At 42.2% G+C, this 20766-nt stretch overlaps 1 protein-coding gene across 4 annotated transcripts in view; it reads right to left on the bottom strand.

Moving 5' to 3' along the window:
• The window catches only part of DVL1 (dishevelled segment polarity protein 1), a 104230-nt gene that overhangs the window by 20766 nt on the left and 62698 nt on the right, over positions 1 to 20766 (bottom strand). For all 4 annotated transcript variants that reach the window (XM_074924599.1, XM_074924600.1, XM_074924598.1 and 1 more), the window contains exons 5-6: positions 6881 to 7019; positions 56 to 149 (exon numbers count right to left, since the gene is read on the bottom strand). In XM_074924599.1, the coding sequence (XP_074780700.1) occupies positions 56 to 149; positions 6881 to 7019 (233 nt within the window). The remainder of the gene's footprint in view (positions 1 to 55; positions 150 to 6880; positions 7020 to 20766) is intronic.

Here is a 20766-nt window from a genome sequence, read left to right as displayed (position 1 = left end):
GCTGCACTCAAAAATCACAGTTCACCTCCTCGGAAAATTATGATGCCAACCTTACCCTGTCAATCTGCCGCATCCTTTGTTTCCTCCTCCTGCGTTTATGCTTCCGTATGAGCCGGGATGAAGTACTTTGCTCAGTGGAGCTACTCAACCTGAGGGAAATTGAGAGCAAATGTCAACTCTGTAAAGCTGAGCCATTTGCATTTCTCTGCACCCTGCCAAAAGAAGGCTCATTCCTTCGAATGCAGGAGAGTGTAAGCCAGACAGACACCATCAGCTGGCTTACACTGTAGTGCTCTGCTTGCTGCTGAACTGCTGCTCAACCCCAGCCCGCACTGCACCTCTGCCTGGGAGCAGAGAGAAGGTCCCAGCTAACCTCCAGCATAGTGGATGTAAATACAGAGAGCATCATTTACTGCCTTGCTTTCTTTTGGGAGCAAGCTGGAGTGCAGCCCACATCTCAACAGGCATAGATCACCCTGATTTAACCACTCAAAGGTCAGAGGTAGCCATCTTCCACTACTTTTAAAGGTGGCTCTGACTCCAGGCCCATCGAAGAAAAATGCACACTACAAAAACAACTGTACGTGAAAAAGTGATTTTAATCTCTGCTCTGAGAGAACAGCAGACAACTTGGAGAATCTCTTAATATTCATTTTTGTGAGTCTTGTCATGATGTTGTTATTTGCTGCTGCTACCTACCCTGTTAACAGGAACTTAACACTGGGGCATGAATTCAATTAAATAAAGTATCGATTGATAATAGCTACTACCAAATAGTGACAGAGGAGCAGTGATTATGATTTACTTTCACATATTCTGTTAGTTTTATTTTGTTGTGGGGTTTTTTTGCCAGGCTCTTCAAACTTGTAGAACCAAAATGTGCCACATTCTACATATAAAAGCTTAAATACCCTAATAGTTAAGAATGTATTCATTCTCATTTTACAGATAGTGGACTGAGACACAGAAAGACAAATGGATTTGCCCAAATTAATTTCAGGAGCCTGGAACAAAGCCTAGATTTCAGAGATACCAGTGTAACACCGCAGAGACATCTCACCTCTATTTATTATGTTAAGAATGGCAAAAAAAGACATAGTAATGCTCCATCATTAACCAAGATTAAAAAAAAATCCAACCCTATACAACACAAGTAATTGAACTGGCACTGTCACAAAGAAAACAGTGCCAGTCTTTCTCCCCAGTCTCCATGTCCCTGTCTTCAAAGTCCTAGCCACATGCAGGAATGCTAGAATACCTCAAGCAAAACTTGGTATCAGCAACTTCAAAAAGGAGCTTGCTGTCATGAGATTACAACCCACCACACTGGGAAACCCATCTTGCATAAAGTAGGTGTGTTTTAGTCAAGCATACTGAGCTGAATATTACAGATGATGGAACTGCTCGGAGGGTGTGAATCTCCTGACATTCTCTTTGAGATCACAAAACTATTTCAGGCATGTTAACCTCACACACTCCTTTTTTCCCTCCCAGCAAGGCAGATTAATTTCAAGAGCCAAGAGGTGGTATTTTCAAAAGAGATCAAAAATTTGATACTTCTCCATTTGTGGAAACAGCCCAGAGCACCTGGTTTTCTGAGGTTTTACCTTTTCAACAGGAAAAATAAAGACATCTCTCAGATGCAGGGCTCCCAAAATTGGACTTGTTCAACATTCACCACTCTTCTTCAAAGTACTGACAAAGACTGACACAAAAAAACTCCTCTTACATTTTACTACCAATATTCTCCTTCTTCCTATTTCCTCTCCAGTTTCACTCTCTCCCTCTCTCAGAACGTCTCATTAGTAGGGTTCAGCTAAAACATTCCAGCACACAACAGTTTAGAGGAATCTAAAGAAAGGCAAGGTGTTTTGCTGACATCACAGCGAACCTGCCTGCTCTTTGAGAACAGCAGCAAAAAATAAGAGGCAAACGACTGGGTGAGCTTTTCTGCCTAAACACAAGTCAAGCAACAAGATCACTTCAAAGGCTATGAGAGAGATGTGTGTGCCCTTCTTCCACTGATTAGAGGATAAATCCTGCACTCTGATCTGCAAGCAAACCCTCTTCTCAGAGGCTTTCCCTGCTGCAGAGAGAACACAAGGGTGTGAAGGCCCTGCTCTTTCACATGATGAGGCAAGACTTTCCACTGGTTTTGGAGCTGAGTTAGTCCATCACAGAAATGATAAAACTGTAAAATTTTATCTGTCCTTTCGGCTACTATAATCACATTCCAAAGTCACTCACGGCATCTAGGCAATTGATTTTCATTGTTTACACACATATTTCACCTCCTGCCATATCATTTTTTTTGGCTTTATCGTAGTGTGCATCACTGAAGGAGTATGCAATATTTCCTGTCACCAACCTTTTTAGAATGGCATCCTCTAATGGTTACTGTGGATAAAGAGAATCCATTAAATTCACACACGTCATTTCATTTATTGTTTCCCATTACTACGTTCCTGAAGTAAGTTCCTTTAAGTTACCAATGTTCATATAGCAGAGAAAGAAAATGGATAGAAAAACTATACTGAAAGCCACACCTGCCTGCAGCAGGAGACCACAGTGGGAATTCACCCAGTAGCAAAGTTCTTCCTCCACCTTCCAGACAATGGGCATTTTATCTGGATAGCAAGTTATGGAAATGAAGGGTAACAGTAAAGTTTCAGACAGCTCACTGAATTTCTTTGTCTTGAGCAGTCTTGGCAGTAATCTGGCATTACTTCATGGCACTTTACATCCCAAGAAGTAAGCAAATTAAAAGCGCCTTCCACTGTATGTTAATACACTTCCTCCATCAGTATTTTTCCTGATCACAGTCAGCATATAATACCTGTTGACTATCAAGGTTGCCTGGTTATGCCAATTTCTTCCTCCTGCTCTAGTGCACATCAATATGGTGTCGCTCAGAAAAACAAAGAATTATTATTTACAGCTTTTAGTCTGATTTTCTACACTTGGACTGGACAAAAAATACCTTTTTCCATCACTGAGTATAGCTGGAAAACAGAACTGCCCTCTGACTGTGAGTCCTTAGAAGGGGTATTTTAAGCTATCATCTAGTACAGGACATAAAAATACTTTCATTACTATCTTTAGAGAGAAATATCAGGGATGAGTTCAAAAAGATGGACTGGAAAAAAAAGAAGAAAAGTCTAAGTACACAGCACAAAGGCAGACAGAACACAGCTGAGGTGATGAAGGTGTGAACAATTCGCTTATGCTAATATCAGCACCTTGTTCCTTCTCCACTTTTGGTCTCCCTATTTACTTTGGCAACTTCAGGTGAGACCACTCTGGAAAATTCATTCACTTTCAATACATGGCCAAAAGTTTAGACTCCTCTGTAAGCAGTGAACATTTTGGATTTTATTTTAAATTAACCCAGCAAAACCAGATTTTATTGGCAAATCTCTGAACTTCTGTTACCAGATGGTAAAACGTGAAAAATTAAGTTCTTTCTGTGGTATTTTTTTCATTCTACTCGGCATTAGACTGGAAGAATGGAAATCAGTTCCTTAGAAAAGCCACAGTTCAGGTTTAGTTCAAGAGGACAGACAATATTTCAGAGAAGTAACTACTTGAGCTAAAACAGCCTCTCACATTAATTGCACAAAACTGATGATCAGAAGGAACTGCAGGAACATTTTTGTGTGCTTACACATTGGCTTCTATACAGATAAACATTAGAAAATGTTACTTATTACACTACAGAAACCATATATAGAGAGCTTGCTCAACTCTTTTTTTTCACCACTTCTTGGGGGAAGCTGGACAATGACTTCAGTTGCCTTAATAAGCCAATGTGTAAGTAGAAGTCAAGAACGCCTGTTTCGGCAAGACTCCCACACCGTGTGAAAGCATATTTGTGAACATCAGGTTTCACAGTCTTTGTGATTTCTTAGAAAGGAGTCAAGCCTGTATCTATTTTCATGTAGCTATGGCACACTTCATCTACTCTTCCTGTAATTTCTTCTAAATCCATAGCCTTAATGCATCCTTGCTGAACCCTTCATAAACACTGCATCTCGTATTTTAGGAGTATCTGGATGCTAAAGAGCAGCTCAAACCTATTCTAATGAGGAGTAATACTTTGATCTCTGAGGAGTAATACTTTGATCTCTGAAGTATCCCCAGAAATGAGTAAAAGTTATTATTACAATCTGATGAACAAAACAAGATAGTATATTTGAGCTTTTGGGCAAAATAAAGTGCAAAGATGAAAAACAAATCTGGAATTATAACTACCGATTTCCTGCACTAGCTACTGGCCAAAACCCTGACTGCACTTCTAAGAGAAAGGCTAATACATCCCACAGAAGATCTTTTTAAAAAGAATAATAATAATAATTTGTCCAATCTACATTGCCCAAAGGAGGAAGAAAAGGTAACAATTTGTTAAAGAAAGCTTATCCGTATAGTTTAAAAAGAACTAATGTTAATTTCTTAAATGAGAAATAAAACACAATTGAGTTATTTTAGTTACATTGAACTGAGAATACTAATTGCAAGTTGCTGACAATAATCCTATAGCTACAGATGTTGTATCTGCCAGACCTTTATTCACTTAACAGAAGACAGAAATAACACTTACTGTAAAGCTCACCATGAGCTCCCTACATCACTATGTACTCAAAATACCACCTACTACCTGCAAATAACACTCATGTTGAGTTATACCATACATTGAAAAGAAAGGAAATAAATTATTACACTTACACTACTTGAAGGGTTCTGTACTGTCCTGTAATATCTGTGAACAAATTCACTGAAACAAAAAATTATTCTTTCTAACTAAATGCAACAGAACTTTCCTGGATTGGAAACCAACCAACTCTGATGCACTGCTTCAAGTTAAAAATAAAATAAACCCATGTCAAACACACACTGTTAGAAAAGCATCCTCAATCTTGCAACCTCTTCACTTCCAAGACAGTAACACATCCTTTACATCTGATTCCTTCTCTCAATGACCTCCTGCACATACAATCTCCTTTACAATGCACCAGAGTTCATCAGCTCTTCTCAAACAAACTTACCCTCTTCAACCTCTTTTTCCCCAGGCCGCTGTCTCCAGCAGATCTGGAGCATGCTCGATTTTCTATTTGGCTGTATTTGCCTCTACAGAAAACTTCTCCCTGCCAGCACAATCTCTCATCTGCTTGAGAACATCATCACGGTAACACAACAGCATACCTTAGAGCATTCCATTTAGTTGTTCTTCCTGACTAGCTGGCCTGGCAGCTATTCTGTGTGCAGAAAGCTTCTGCCCTAGCCTGGAAAGGAAAAGGCCTGCGCAGCAGCTTCGAAGAGTCTCTTCTCAGGTCAGACGCAGGAAGCTTTACTTTATTAATATCAAAAGATTTAGCTGGGTCTAGTATAATGGGTTCAGTGGCCACCCTGGCTGTGCTAATCCTGCCCTACTGCATATCTTGCTGCCATGGAAATGATTAATTTATTTACAAGAAACAACATCGGCTGCAGGGTTGTTGTTGGTTTTGTGGGCTTGATTTTTTTAGGGAGGGAAGGAGGGCTAGAAGCCCTAAAGACTTTAGGAAGGCTTAGAGTTCATTCAGGTTAACTACTGATCCTGCCAACCCTTTATGCACATGAATATCCAGGTGAAGTACAAAGCATCCAGAAGGCTAATTTTCTGTGTCTTCAGGTTGTTGGCAACTTCACTGTAACTGCAAAATAAGTTCTTGAAACTAATTCAGGACCAAATCTTAAATGTTCATTTAGTTATCCTTTCAACCCTTTGGAAACATCCAGCCTTTAAACAGAATTTGAAGAAACTGCTGTTTTAAGCTATGACTAACTGCAAGACAAAATAGATCCACCGAGTTCAAGAAGCTAATAATCTATTTGTAAACACAGCAAATGTATAAGCATCTCCAGGACTATTTGTTCTTTGATGTTTCCATTCTACCTAGAATTTAAGAATATCATCTTGCACCTTATTTGTTTTAGCTACAGATCTCTAGGAACAACCAGAGATCTGTAATCTTGTTGTTCTCTGACAATTAATAGAAATCTTTCATGGGTTCTCATGGCTCATGTGGATGAACAACAGCTCTAGAGACAGTGTTCACAGAATGCTGTCACTGCAGCCGGAAAGGGAAGACTATTAGTTTTGATTGCTTTTACATCTTTAAAAATTTTGAATTCAAGAAATATAAACCTTTCACAGAACAAAAAGATCTTTAAGAATAACAGGGATGTCTTGAAATGGAGTGCTTTTTCACAAAAACCAAGAAATAATTCACATTCTGTCTGCACAAAAAGAAAAAAATAATTAAGTAGTCGTAAATATATGGCATCACAGCCTGCCTTTGCAATAGCATTAACCTTGATGAATTCCCATCCTGCTTATAGGTCTCAGACTGTGCAATTACACAGGAATTCCTTTACAATTCAGCTTTAGTGAAGTGCATACTTATTAGGAATCTATGCTGAAGTTATTTTGTTACAATATTCACATCATTACTTTATAAATAAGTAGAGAGTTGCACATTGCTTTGATCTTAAAATGTGATCATTCTTGCTATTAAAAGGAAAGAGCAGGAACATAATTTTTCTCTTAATTGGAACAGTGGCTATAGGCAGCTTGGAGAGCGACCTCAGTAACTCAGCTTGTTTCTCAGAGCAGGGATTATATACAACATGATGTTACCAACGAATTTTCAGTGCTCAAATCATATGCAGCAGGGGAAAAAAAAAAAAAAAATTAAAAAAGGGGGGAGGAGGGAAATAGAAGGTATAAGCCTTCTCTTCTTGCCCGTCAGCAAGTTTCAGGAAAGCCCAGAAAAACAGTCAAGTGGTTGGGAAACAGATGCCAAGAGTATTTACCAGCTCAGTCACTATGCGGATGCCCTACCTGCTTGTGTTGTCATCATCATCAGAGTCAATGAAGCTGCTGGATTCCAGCTCACTACTCATCATGGTAGAAGAGCTGTCATAGCCAGGAGGGTGCTCACGGTGCCTGTCCAGTTTTGGGTGGCCATTGATCCGAGGGACTGGAAAAAACAAAATAAATGGAGTATTACTTGGCAAAGAGGAAGAGCAAGGAAGAAGTGGCACGGCGAGTAGCATGACATTCACACACAGCTGCAGATAACTCTGCAGGAGGATCCTTATACCAAAACCAAGCTCTTTGCAGAGCCTGATTTCATTCAGCAGCTGGAAAGCGGACTGCCCTGGCTGGCAGTAACCTACCTTTTTCCTAATTTTTTCATTTGTCTATGGCTCTGTTCGTAGGCAAACCATAAATGGGTCGAGACAGAAGTAGCAGGCATGAACACGTACTATAATGGTATAATGGCATCAGAACATCAATTAGAACAGAGAAGTCGATGTCAATAGGAAGGTACATATGAAGATCTTGGAAAAGCAATAGTCAAGGCAATTTGAGTTTGGTATGGATAGGCCTAGCAGCACAGAAAATGTTAATCAACATTCCTTGATGAATTCTACTAATATCTCACCCATAAAACCACCTTTCCCTTGACCTGTGCTAAGTGTTCCTGTCCCCATACCCACGCCACCTTGTCTGGGCAGTACAGCTATCTCAAAGTCACATTGCCTCGACCACTCCACGTGCATGCAATGCTTCGGAACAATTTCTTACTAATCCCCAGCTGTGCCAATGTTGTCAGACACAGAAACATTCCTGCAGATAATCCCCTCAGTACGAATGCCCTTTACTTGAAGGCAGCAGTGATTCATCTTTTTCAAGAGATATTTTATGGATTTTCCTCTGCAAAGCAAGCTCCCCTGCCTGCTTCCTTTCAGGGACCTCTCACTAGAAAACCCATAATCTGTAAGTGCTCTATTTTGCCAAGAATGTTCCTTTCCCCGAAACAAGAGGCTCAACTTGATAAGGCACCTGGTCAAGAAATAAACATAACAGGCTTCAAGGGCAGACTGATGTTTTAAAACACACTCTCCAAACTCCCACACTCTCCACAACTCCCTCCCAGGTCCCGGGGATCTGCCCTTCAATTACAGAATAGAAAACCTTCATAAAGGAGGAATGTCTGCAGTAGGAATTAGACATGATGCTGTGCAACTGTACGCACCAAAAGTTAATTGACAGTTCTTGCCAACTATCAAGGTAACACGGTTTGAAAAACAAGGAGCCACCCTAAATACCTGGCTGTGAAGTCCACCATGGCTAACCGTCACTCCTCTGTTTCAAATTGCTCAGCAGTGAAATAAAAAATCTGATTAGTTTTCTTTCTGCCCGAGGAACGCGGGCCTAATTATTCATGTCCATAAAGGGTTTTAAGAGATTCAGTAAAAGGTAACAGACATATATGAGATCTCCATTTTTTATACATATATCTAAACCATTTCTGCGAAGCAAAATAACTGAAGTATATGGCTGTAACAAATTCTCCTATGTCACTTCCACATCCCATTCTATCACCCAGCTTCTAGGCACATCCATAGGCATACAAAATGGCTGTGAAAACTCTTAAGCTGGCTACCCAAGACTACCACATCTTCTTTCAAGTCATAGAGTAAAACCAAAGCTCCTTCCCCCTTGCAATAGCACCGAGCTTTGGTTTGAAGAGAAGCTCAACAGTACGAACTCTTCACCACCCGGCTCAGAAGTGATACTTGGTTTTCATCCTGCCACATGCTGAAGGGCAGTTGAGATTATACCATTTATTCAAGCCTTGAATCCTCTTCTGAAACTAGCACATACTAGTGATAAAGAGTCAGGGATTGACTGCTGTCCTCTAGGAACTGTCTCAAAGACCAAGGCTGTGTGGTGGTTAAAAAGTTAAGCTTCACAGGTTTCAATTTCAGGCTCTGCCTCCGGGCCTTACTCCTAGCACTTCCACCTCTCACCTCCCTGTGTGTAAAATGGAGACAGAACAGCATTTGCCAGAGATTTTTAGATCACATATTCTACAGTACAGAAATCCTCTACTGGTATAATTTGCTCATCACAACTACCACCATCTGCTCCCAATACTGGGTGGTAACGCTAGACCTCACCGAAAAACCTATTCATCAGTTAACAACAACTCAAGACTTCAGAATGATAACTCCTCATAGACACAGTGGGTAGAAAGCATTTAAAGGCCTGAAATTTCAGTTCTGTCTGAATCAATAAGTGTTCATCAGTTTCCTCAAACTCTGTAAACTGGGAGCTGACTATTAATGTGCTCCTTTCAGTACCACAGATGATTAGGTGAAAAGAAAGTACCTTCAGGAATCGCACATCCACACTTAAATAGTCTCCTAGCTCTGCCTTTAAACTAAAACCTAAGGAGCAGCCAATTATGCTTGCATATGCCAGATGTATACAGATAAAAAGAAACACAAAGGCTGGCCAAATTATACTTCTTCTAAGCTGGCACTAACTAAGCTGGTGTTAGAGATACAGTGGGTTATATTGCATTGTTTCTTCTCATCCGGAACAGGCAACATTGACCTTTGAGAGTCAAGGTTAAGTAATCCAGTCTACAGAGTCCCTGAATGTTCAACCCCAGCTATTTATGCAAAAAAACGCTATTTTTCATTCAAAGCTGCTTTTATCCATAATAAAAACGGGGGGGGGGGACCCCAACCAAAACCAAACAAACAAAAAAGAAGGGAATGACATCCACATTCTAAAGCTGAGAAAACAGCACTTTTCAGCAAATTAACAGGTTTTAGACAGTCAAAGGTCCGTCTTTTAAGACTAAGGAGAAAGTCACAGACCTGAACAATTACAATTCCTCCTTTTCTTACGCCACAAATTCATTTAAGATTTCATATAATGCAACCTAGAGTTCAAAATATTTCACTAGATCTGGAAACCTGGATGCTAATCACAGCATGGGACAAATTCAACTTGATCTCTTCAACCTCAGCTTAAGTATAAAAACAAGTCCAGCCACCTTGTCCATTTATTTTTTGTTTCTAACACAGTGAAACATCAGAAACTGTGGAGCAAATTAAAGCCTCTTATTCCAACAAATTGCATATCCCAAATATGCCTTCAGTGGAAAGCTAACAACTGACATTGGCACCACTATCCAGCAGCCAGATCAAGGAAGCAAAGCATTCCATACTCTGATCGCAGGAACCCCTTGTCTCCCTTCTAAACACACCTAATTCCAGACACAACTGTTGGCTTGCAAGAATATCATCGCAACCAAATCAGTACGTTGGATTACCAGAACACGTGCAACACTATCACACTTACAAGCTCAGCACAGTTTTCTTGACGAGGGAACAGCCACCAAGAAAAGGTGGTGACGTGCAGTGGTTAGTGGCAAAGCACTCATGATTACGAGCAATGATGGACAAGAGACTCTCACTAAATGCAAATCCAACACAGTCCCAAGCAACTTCAAGTTGGTTGCTGATCACTCGATAGTCTTGCTTCCACTGACATCTCCTTTCAATAGGAAGTGACTGCAAATCTTACGAATTTACTAGCTGGCACACAATTTACAACAAATCTATTTGCCCCTTCTGAGTTTTAAATTCGTTTTTCATAGAGGAGCAGTATAAAAGGCTGAATGGATAGATATCAAAACATCAGCTCTGGAGAAAACACGTTTCTCCACTTGAAAAATCCCTTCTGTTTTATTACTGTGCTTGTTTTCCCTGCCCTCCTCTGCTATTCATCACTTGCAACTTATAAAAAGTAATCACATCAATGTTGGGTGATAATGTTGATTTGATTTGGAGAAGCTGACATTAAACAGAGCCCTGATATTAAAAACAAGCCCCTGTCAGAAGCAGTTTCCCCAACTCCAATTGGGTGGGTAGTAGATTACAGAAAACAATAACCTGGATTTTATCCACATTTAACTAGTATAAATAGGAAGCAAATTTAGGCAGTATTCTTCTCTCATCAGAGATAGGTTATTTACATTTGGCTTTGATTATTATTAAGTATACAGCCCAGAAAGAAAGTTGACAGCATGATTTTGTAATATTTCTCTGCAAAACTAGTCTGTTTATGCAGCTGGGGAGGGAGGGCAGGCGCCTCTGGTCATCAATAGGTGGGTTGTCTCAAGTGCTCACTAGAAATCCCCACTCCTGTCTCTCCCATCTCAAGTCATGATTATTAGACAATGCAGATTCTTCATTTCATTCCAAGTGGGTGGTCTAAAAGCTTTCACTCTTGTGGACCTTTTCCACTCTAAAACTCCGTCCGGCATTTACTTCTCTGCTGAGATTTCTGGATGTCATCAATGAGGGAGCACTAAAGGTAGGTATCTACAGCCCACCACCTCTGGAGCAGCCCTTGTGCAGCTGGCAGTGAGGAGTGCTGTGAAACCAGGACATGGTTCAAAGTGTCACAGCTCATCCATCATGGGTTATTTATTCAGAAAATTTTTGCCCTTAAAAGCTCTATGAGCAGATTGCTATTTTATTGAATTTGTGGTCCAGAGTCATTTGCCTAATGCTTTCACTAGATAAAACTCTGTAACTCAGCTAACTTGTTTTTCCTGCCCCTAGCCACTGGACAGCGTGGTCAGCAGTTGTGTAATTTTTCACTCCAAATCTGAATTTTCTTCCTGCTAGCATCTTAAAAGAATGTTCTCATGCTGCCTCTAAGCAATCTTCCTTCAAAATTTAACTTTATATTTACTAAAGAATAAAGTAATTCAGCTGTCAGCCAGCTCTAACTGCTTAGCACTGGGCTCAAATACAAACTTTCTGACTCTGTTGTGTCGTTCTTATAAGAAATGCTCTTCCTCTCCTGCTTGGCTCAGGTGTAGGAAGGATTACAGCACAGTAGGCACATGCAACACGCTGGTTATTTTACAGTCTATGTAACTACTGGCAGGAGCTGAAACCTTCTGGCTTCCCAGAACATCCCACAGCTTAAATTTCCCCACAGTAGATGTTCACTGTTGTTTCAGAGACTATAAACTTAGAAGCCAGGACTTGTGTTCCTATCAGATGGAACAGGACTGCTTAATATCAAGTCTCAAACAGCTTCCTCATTTATTATCAGGTGAATAATTTATCCCACACAAATCTGATCACTTCACAACCGTTATGAAGACTTAATGACCCACATCAATGCTCTATGCTAGTTCTCAGGGGGGAGTTTTCACACAGAGGAAGATTTTAAGACCAGACAGAATTTTTAACCCGCTGAAGGCTGCCTCAAACATGCTGTGCAAAAACATGCCACTGGAGTGTTTTCTTTAGCACCCCACCTTTCAGTGAAATAGCAGTGCCTCTGTTATACTGCTAGATCACCTGCACTAGGCAGTGAAAACGCTGAACTTTTTCACTGGTTTGCTTTCCAACTAAAGCAACAGAGAAAGTTTTAGACAAGTGATGCTTAGTGCTTATGGAGGATTTTCCAGCATCAAGAGAACAATGAGGAATACAGAAGAAGTCAAGGCGTGGAAATGGCATCCATAGGTATTTTCCCCTCAAGCCTACATATTTTCTGTGTTAACAAAAGAATAAAGAAACTGCAGTTTGATCCAATGCCATAGCCTGTATGTGAGAGACATCTGAATGACTGTCTGACCCTGAAGGGATGCACTATTAACTCTGAGGACTCACCAGCCAGAACGTTGCAAACTGTGCTGTAAAATTCACTTGAGAGTCACCAACAACAGCCCTGAGGGCCTCAGGCAATGGAGATGCAGGTTCCATTTATTTCTGTGTAAAGGTAGCAGAGCTCATGCCCGAGAAATCAAGGACAGAGTCAGTGCTGCAGCCTGTAAATCCCAAGGAACACTTAAGAGCAACGTGTTCAACATGGCAGGATCCAAACTCAAGGGACTGGGGAGCATCCAGTTGAGGATTTTATCAATGCTGCAATACATCAGCATGGACATAAACTCCCCAACCCCATTAACAGCCACCCAAACGTTCACATGCCCTTTAGATCCAGTGTGCATTATCTCATTTTTATACCGAGTACCTCAGTTTCCCTGCACAAAACAAGGGCACTGACTGCTTAGAAACTTCAGTTGAAATGAATGTCAATACCTACAGCGATACATGCGGGGCTGGGCTTCTGGATAGCATCTGACTGGTTCCAATGGCCTCATCAGGTGGTGACACCACTTGTGACAATATCTCTTACGGGGAGTGGCTCTCAGAGGGGAACGCTGCTGTGAGTGGAGCTCCTGTTGCCTCTCCTGCTGTGGCTGGCTCCTACCAAAACACTTCAAAAACGTGGGAGTGACCATTTCCCTGCCCACGCTGTGCCCACTTAAGGAAATCCCCAGTGTGCACTGTGACTATCACTCTGTCCAAGTCCAACAGACACATCCAGATGTACATGGAGCTTCCCACAAGTAGTTATTTTTCACACACAGTGCGAGAGAAAAAAAGAGCCAGTTCAGGGCTCCTGCTGGGACAGAAAATTCCATTCCTGAAGACTCAAAGATTATGAAAAAATATATATTTTTTTGCATGCTCTTCCTCCATGACATAATCCCAAGGAAGCCTGTGCCCAAGAGGCAGCGCATCTGGTAAGCAGTGTATCTTGAAGGACTGGGGAAATAGAACAAAAATCATTTGCACTGACTTTGCCATTTGCCACTCTGCCATTTCCACAACACACCTGGCAATCACATCTGCTGGATACAAGTCACTTTTTCACGGATCAGTTCTGAAACACCAAATCCTTTTATAGCCGCATTTTTAATGGGAGTCTGCAATATGACATAGCTCTCTTTATCCCAATAAACCATACATAAACAGACCTCTGGAATTTGCATAATTACTTTTTAGAATATAGTCAGGCTACTAGCAATTATACTGATTTGGGGCTTCTTTTAAACTATCTCTTATTTTAATGTATTATATAGAAAGGTATCTCAGATCTAAATATATGGTTTTCCAGTCTCTCACAAAACTTCTCAAAAAAACCCCCCAAACAGGTATGTATGTTTCTCATAATTAAATTCCACATACTTCTGCTAGTGTCTTTATGAAGAGCAAAATGCTTCTCAGCTTTAACCTGTTGTAAATGCTGATGACAGAACAACTCCACTTGTTTTAGAGAAAGTCTAAGGCAGACGAATTGCACTCTCAGGACACAAACCATTTAAAGCAGCAATACTGTAAAAGTTCACCAGACCTAAATATGGCATCATCATTAAAAATGGTAACACTGACAGGTTTTGTAAAAATCAGAGTTTGGCACATGGCAAACCACAGCCACACTATAGAAACATGTTGGATCTCACACGGGTACATGCTCACATCTAGCTGAGGTTCACTGAGACTTGCATTTTAAAGTCTTCACTTAGAATCGGGGACAGACCATACCTTGGTATCAGGCTGAGGTTTCTGTTCCTTCTGGTGAAATCTCTGTTTGACTTACAATCGACAGAACTTTGTTTTATGTACTTCAAATACTCTCTCAAACCACATGCCCTGGCATCACTCGTGTGTACTTCAATGCCATAGCACAGAAGCAATGTTTGTTGAATTATTAACTACTTACAGAAGGACAAAAGCTTCAGAAACTGTGAACATTTGCAGCTTCTGTGCAATTTAATACAGATTGCAATAGCTCAGCTGCTCTCAAGGTTTAGCCATTCAAACAAAAACGTTTCAGAAACAGTTTTGCATTCTGTGACTGGATCTTCAGGACAAAACAAATACAATACAGCATTAATTTGTGAAGACAGGACACTTAAAAAGATGATCCCTTCCAAGGGATATTACAATTGTGTCATAAACCTTTTTCAACTCCTTACTTCCCTGAGAGTTTTTCATTAGCCTTTCTTGCCAGTTGTTCCTCACAAGCCTAAGGAATTAGGACAAATGCAAGTTGATGATGCTTTGTGTAAATAAGTGTTTGCTTTTAGTGTCATTAACGGCAGCAAGGTTTAATATTACAACGGTCTCAACATTCTCATACGGTGCTACCGCAGATGCTAAATTACTACCTCAAATGCTAAATTTAAAATAGATTTACCCGTATTCGTTCAAAATTTTGACCCGAGCTCTTCAAAAAGGAAATGTTCTCTAACATCATCCAGGTCAGTTTTGTCATCCACCTCAGAGACTGTCCCAGTATTCCGGATCACCTGGGTACGAATGAATCTGTGGGTTTTAACAGGTCTCAATGAAGTTTTAGTACTTCCCAGGAATCGCATTTGGAAAGCGTTACCTTCGCTCCTGGAGAAGTTCACCGTCTCTAATGTCGGAGCAATCTTCTCTCCCCTCAGTCTCCCCGTCAGACTACGGCCTCCTTCAGGCACGCCGGGACCCTTCCCCGGGGAGGGCACCGTCCCCCGCCGCCGGGCCGCTGCCGCCCCGGAGCCGAGCCGAGCCGAGCCGGCGGCGCCGTCCCCCTCCAGCCCCGCGGGGAGCCGCGGGCAGCCCCCCCGGCCCGGCTCCCTGCTCGCTCCGCCGCCGAGCCCCCGGCCGGCTCCGGGAGCCCCCTGTTCCCCCCTCGGGCCCGGGGCAGGGCCGGGCCGCTCTCCCCTCCCCAGAGCGCCGGGCCGGGCGCGGCCGGCGGTTCCCGCCAAGTGCCCTCAGGCTCCCGCAGCCCACAGGCCGCGGCGGGCCGAGAAGGGCCGGCCCGGGGACCGCGGCTCACTGCGGGATCGCCGCTCGCTGACTGCGGGGACCGCGGCTCACTGCGGGATCGCGGGTCGCTGACTGCGGGGACCGCGGCTCACTGCGGGATCGCGGGTCGCTGACTGCGGGGACCGCGGCTCACTGCGGGATCGCCGCTCGCTGACTGCGGGGACCGCGGCTCACTGCGGGTCCCGCGTTACCTCAGCTGCGTGCGGGCACCGACCTTCGAGTTCCTCCATGGAGACTGGAAAGCGCCGGCAGAAGCAAAGCCCTCCCCCGCCAGTGAACGGCTTCGGGGGTGGGCAAGCTACATCTACTCCCGGGGTGACTGGGGGACAAATTATTCTAGGGGAAGCAAGGCTGCCCTTCGGAATGACAGAATGAAAAGGACAGTCCTCCTGACATGGGAGCTGGAGTCGCAGAGGATCGTGTTTCCAGTATCCAAAGAAAACACAAAGCATGTGTTTTAGAGTTGTCTTGTAGGTTCGGCAGACCCACCAGAAAGAATAAGCAAACAAAAAATTCCTCCTGTCCCACCCCTGTCTTCTCATGGGGAAGGAAAGTGAATTTGTCACGTGTAAAGCACTGCCAGGGAAATCAGATTCCAGCAGCAGCATCACACACCGCTCAGAGACAAGACACAGATTTATACGGGGTTTTACAAAATCCTCAAGATTCCTCACAAGCATTAGGTGCAAAAGAAAGTGAACGGCACAGACAAGTTGAGGTGGATGAATGACGGCAGTAATGTATATGTGGGTATTTTGTCTGTCTGCCCCTGCTCCATCTGACAAGGGATTTTGCTGCCTGCAGCAGGACTGCACCTGGAACGCTGCAGTCAAATCTGAATACCACATCAGCAGAAATTCGTTGGCACCTTTAAAGCCACTCCAAACAGCCAAAGCAACCGCCAAAACACTAACACGGAGCTACAGAAGGAAATGGAAAAAGACCTTAAATCTGTGCCTTTTGAACCATGGTGTCACTTTCTAAATTCTTTTCTGCAGGTCACATCCAAGCAACCAAACCCAGTCCTGCTACAGAAATGCAAAGACCCCAACAAAGAAAAAACCTGTATCGACATGCAGTTTCCCTCCCTTTTTCTTTTAAACTCTTAACTTTTCTATAGTGACTTAGTTATATCAAATATAAACATTATTATGTTATTATAATAATTAAATGTATTTATCATACATGGATTTTTAAAGTCTTCTGATTAGCAATGTGTTGGCCTACCTGTGTAAATTAAAACTTCAATTTAGGGTTTTTCCCATATCATTCAATATAAACCAAAAATGGAAGAGAATTGTTCTTTGAGCACTATGAAAAAGGTTCACTCCATTGTTTCCCTAAGAGCCAGTGCACAGCTGGATTCAGCTGGAACTGGAGCGGGTGAACAGATGTGAGGTAAAGAAAAGGGCTTTTAGTCTCATTGTGCAGATCTGAAGAGACACTGACAGCCGAGATCAACATCCGTATTTCTAGATATTCCAACTAAAATACACCTGGCTAATATACTAGATCAGAAGAGCTCACTAGATAATGTTGTCCCCTGTTTATATTTTTTCCCTTTCCTTTTTCCAGCTATATCTTCTCAAATTTTAAACAGAAAAAATGAGTTCAACTTCACAGGTTTCCTGTTTGAACTAGATCTTCTATAGAAAAGCTCCTATATGCTGCTCCAATAGATAAAAGTGGCTTTAGCAGTATGCAAACACACTTCAATTTTAACCGTGTTTTATACCTCCTAAACAGCACCAGCTAGCCTTGAATTCACAGGAAAGGTTTCCTGTGTAATTTCGGTGTGCATTTAAATCCATAAAGTTTTTGTAATCTTTACACAATTAATTCCCTTTTCTAAGTTTTTTTTGATTTAGCTAACATTGTCTGGGGGGACTGGGGGTCAGGAATCATTATTATAATTGAGCAAGCAAACACAAACCATGATTATAGGGGGTTTATTCATAAAATACTCCTAGATAATCCAAGTCCTTAGTCTAAACAAGAATGGTTCTCTGCTCTGGTTCAATGCCTGTCCCACTAATAACCAGGGACTTTCTGCCCTGCTGACCCCCTGCTCCTGTTTCTTCATTAGAGGATGACAGAGTGAACTGAGACTGTCTGACAAAAGCCTTTCAATGTGTCACAGAGATTAGAATAAAGCATACCCTCGGAGGTTAAAATATGTCCTCCTTGACTTTTATCAACAGCAGCGTAGGCCCTGCCTGAGGGACAAAAGCACATCAAAGTACTAAATCAAATAATCCTTGAAAGCAGAAAAGAGTAGAGCAGCATCTGCTCAAGGAAGCTGTAAAGAAGGTTCCGTGACACTGCAGAGAACAAAGGTGAGAGTGTCTCAGGAAGAAGTCATAGCCAAGCTCCCAGTTAAGAGAAAAAACAACAGAGCTTCCAACCCCCACCAATGCAGAAAGTCTTTACCAATTATTACCAGGAAATATGTTACCACTTTTTCAATGAAAACTTGCAACCCCATCTGTGCAGCTCACTGCTGCAGGCAGGGGTTAGAGTCTCCGCTACAAAAGTAGGGAAGAACGTCGAGTATTAATTACATTGTCCACTCCTGCTGGATGCTTGTGCCCATCTGTGTGCTATACCCCTATACCCCAACCTGTGTTTGAAGTTCTCTGGAACCCTTAAAGAGCCCCTCTAATCGCTCTACAGTGCTGAGAGCAAGGCTTCTAGACATCACCACGGGACAGATTACAACCAGTACCAAAGCTCCTGCTCTCCCAGGCACGCAGTCCCACACTGCCCATATCCCACTATGGCCATCTGGTCACTTCAAAACTTCAGGGGCTCACCAGCCACCTCATAGTTGTACATGACAGAGCCTTTCAAAAGCAACAATTGCTGAGCCCTGTATTTTCAGCTACCACTGTTCAAGTTCCCACTGCAATTGTTTTGTAGTCCCAGCCCTTTTTGTTCGGATTCCTTGGCACACACTACGGTAAAGAATACATATACCGCAGCAATGACTGGAAATCTGCAACAGCTCCTCTTCCCAAATACTTGGGGATCTCTAAGTGTGCCCACATTAAGAGCTTCTCAAAGCACAGGTCATTATCCAGCATTTTTCAGCTGGCTGCACAATAGTTAAGTTCACCCCACAGCAAACTCAGTGTTGAAACACTAGTGTCGACACTTGACATCTGCAGACTTGTCAGAAACTGAGCAGTAGCTATAAAACATTCTCCAATGCCAAAGAAAACTTGTCCCTTAATTACCTCCCTAATTAGAGCTTCCACAGTCCCCTTTCCCACTCCTCCTCAGGAAATTACACATGGGAGCTTTGTTCTAGACAGCAAGGGGTCCCAAGAACATGTGCCAGGCAGACCTCCCACGTTTCTAATTAAGATCTTCACTCTACTTTCACTTAATAGGACTTTGTCAACTTTCCAAAGCAACAAGGACTTTTGTTGCTTTAAGAGAGAAAGTGGAGCTCTGACATACTGACAGCTCAACTCTTTCAGACTAATTTTGTATGAAGCTAATGCCAGGGGAGAGATTTGCTACTAATTAGTGTGAAAGGTGATCAGGAAAAGACATATTCCCCAATTCATATAAAAGCATCTTTAGATACAAAGCCTTGCCAAAAAATATTAAATTTCTCCGCATATGTCACCTCCATAGTATAATAATCATTATACCTTAAAATACATATACCCACACACCCAAAGAGGAGGCAACTATGTCCACGCTCACCTCACAGGGCTCATCTTTCTCAGCTGGTTCACTTTATTAACCCCACTGAGAACACAACAGCAGTATCAGAGCAAAACCTCTTTACACTTGCACTCTTGGTGTGTAATCTCATGCCTCAAGTATGAGAATCATACAGCAAATTTAAACTAGGCAATTCCCTGGAGAAAAATTACATCTCTCTCTGTTGATCCTTCACTGTTTGCCCAGCTTTCTGAGCATCCGTGGATGAGAATTAGCATCTGCTTTGCATATACAACATCATACACTGTTCTGCTTCCCATGAGCAAAGAAGAGTCTACCAAAAATTACTAAAAAGGAACACAGTAAGATGAAAATCTTGGAGACCCTATAAACAAGTTGTTTTGCTACAGGTAACAGTTTGGTGCACAAATAACCAAAGCTCTGGCAGAGGATTCACCTAAGTGTAAAGCTTTCCTTAGACTTCACACAGGTGTAAATCGGGTCCAGGAGCAAAGTGCAGAAAGCACCTTCCCCTAGCACCTACCGGACATTCAGTTCAACACAGAATTTGAGCACATAATAGAGGCTGACCAGAATCGTTTGGATTTAAGCATACTTCCTTAAAGTGAGGCAGGTGCTCAGGTGATGAAAGGGCCAACAACAAACCCAAGAGCGTTCCACGGCTGAAGAGGCTCTGCTGATGCTGTGTGTTTGGACATCTACAGCAGGGAAGGAAGGAAACTACACATTGGTGACTGCCCCTCTGGCTCACCTTCCTCCCATTCTCCATTTAAAAGGAAAACTCTTGCTAGGCAGAACTTGTCCAGCTGAATCACTTCTGTTTTCTGATTTCATCAGTTGCACAGTGCTACCAGAGAAAGGCACAGGGCAGATTTAACACCAGTAACAAAGTTCTTCCTCTCAAGTATAGTAAGAACCAGAGTGGTAATTCTTTTGAAACTACAGCCCTTCTCATTTTTCTCCCTATCTCTGCTAGATATTTCACTAAGAAAATTATAAATACACTTCAAGTTTTCCAGACCCTTTTTCCCCTTATGGCTTTCTTAGTGCTGGTATCTGAAATGTCACACACCTTCAAATGCACACTGATGAACAAAGGAGTTTCATTATGTTCCTCAGCCCATCACAATCTCGTTGTGGGTTTAATTTTGAAACCAGAGAAGATAGAAGCATAGGAGCACCCATGGCTGTTCATTGTCTGCACTTAAAATAGCAGCATAACTCAAGGGAAATGGGTGGAAGAGCTTGCAAGTGCCCTAGCCTGTGTTGTTACCAGACTGAATCCCTGGTCTAGTAAATCACAACCTCTGCGCTGCAAAATCCTTTTGCCTTTCCAATGGAAAGAGGTGTGAGAACTCTGTCAGATTACCAGGTGTGTCCCACATCTTCTAGCTACAGTATGCCATCAATATTTATAACGGCCTCTGTTTGTATGTCGATAAATGACCATCAGCAATTCAGCAGAAATAGTTTTTCATATGATGAGTAATCCTGCAACAGTGAAGTAAAACATCAGGCTAGCATTTGTGATCAATC

The sequence above is a fragment of the Athene noctua genome, chromosome 22 (assembly GCF_965140245.1).
Source record: "Athene noctua chromosome 22, bAthNoc1.hap1.1, whole genome shotgun sequence".
In the NCBI taxonomy this organism is placed as follows: domain Eukaryota; kingdom Metazoa; phylum Chordata; class Aves; order Strigiformes; family Strigidae; genus Athene; species Athene noctua.
Note: the sequence above shows the minus strand (reverse complement) of the source record. Positions and strands in the feature narration are given on the sequence as shown.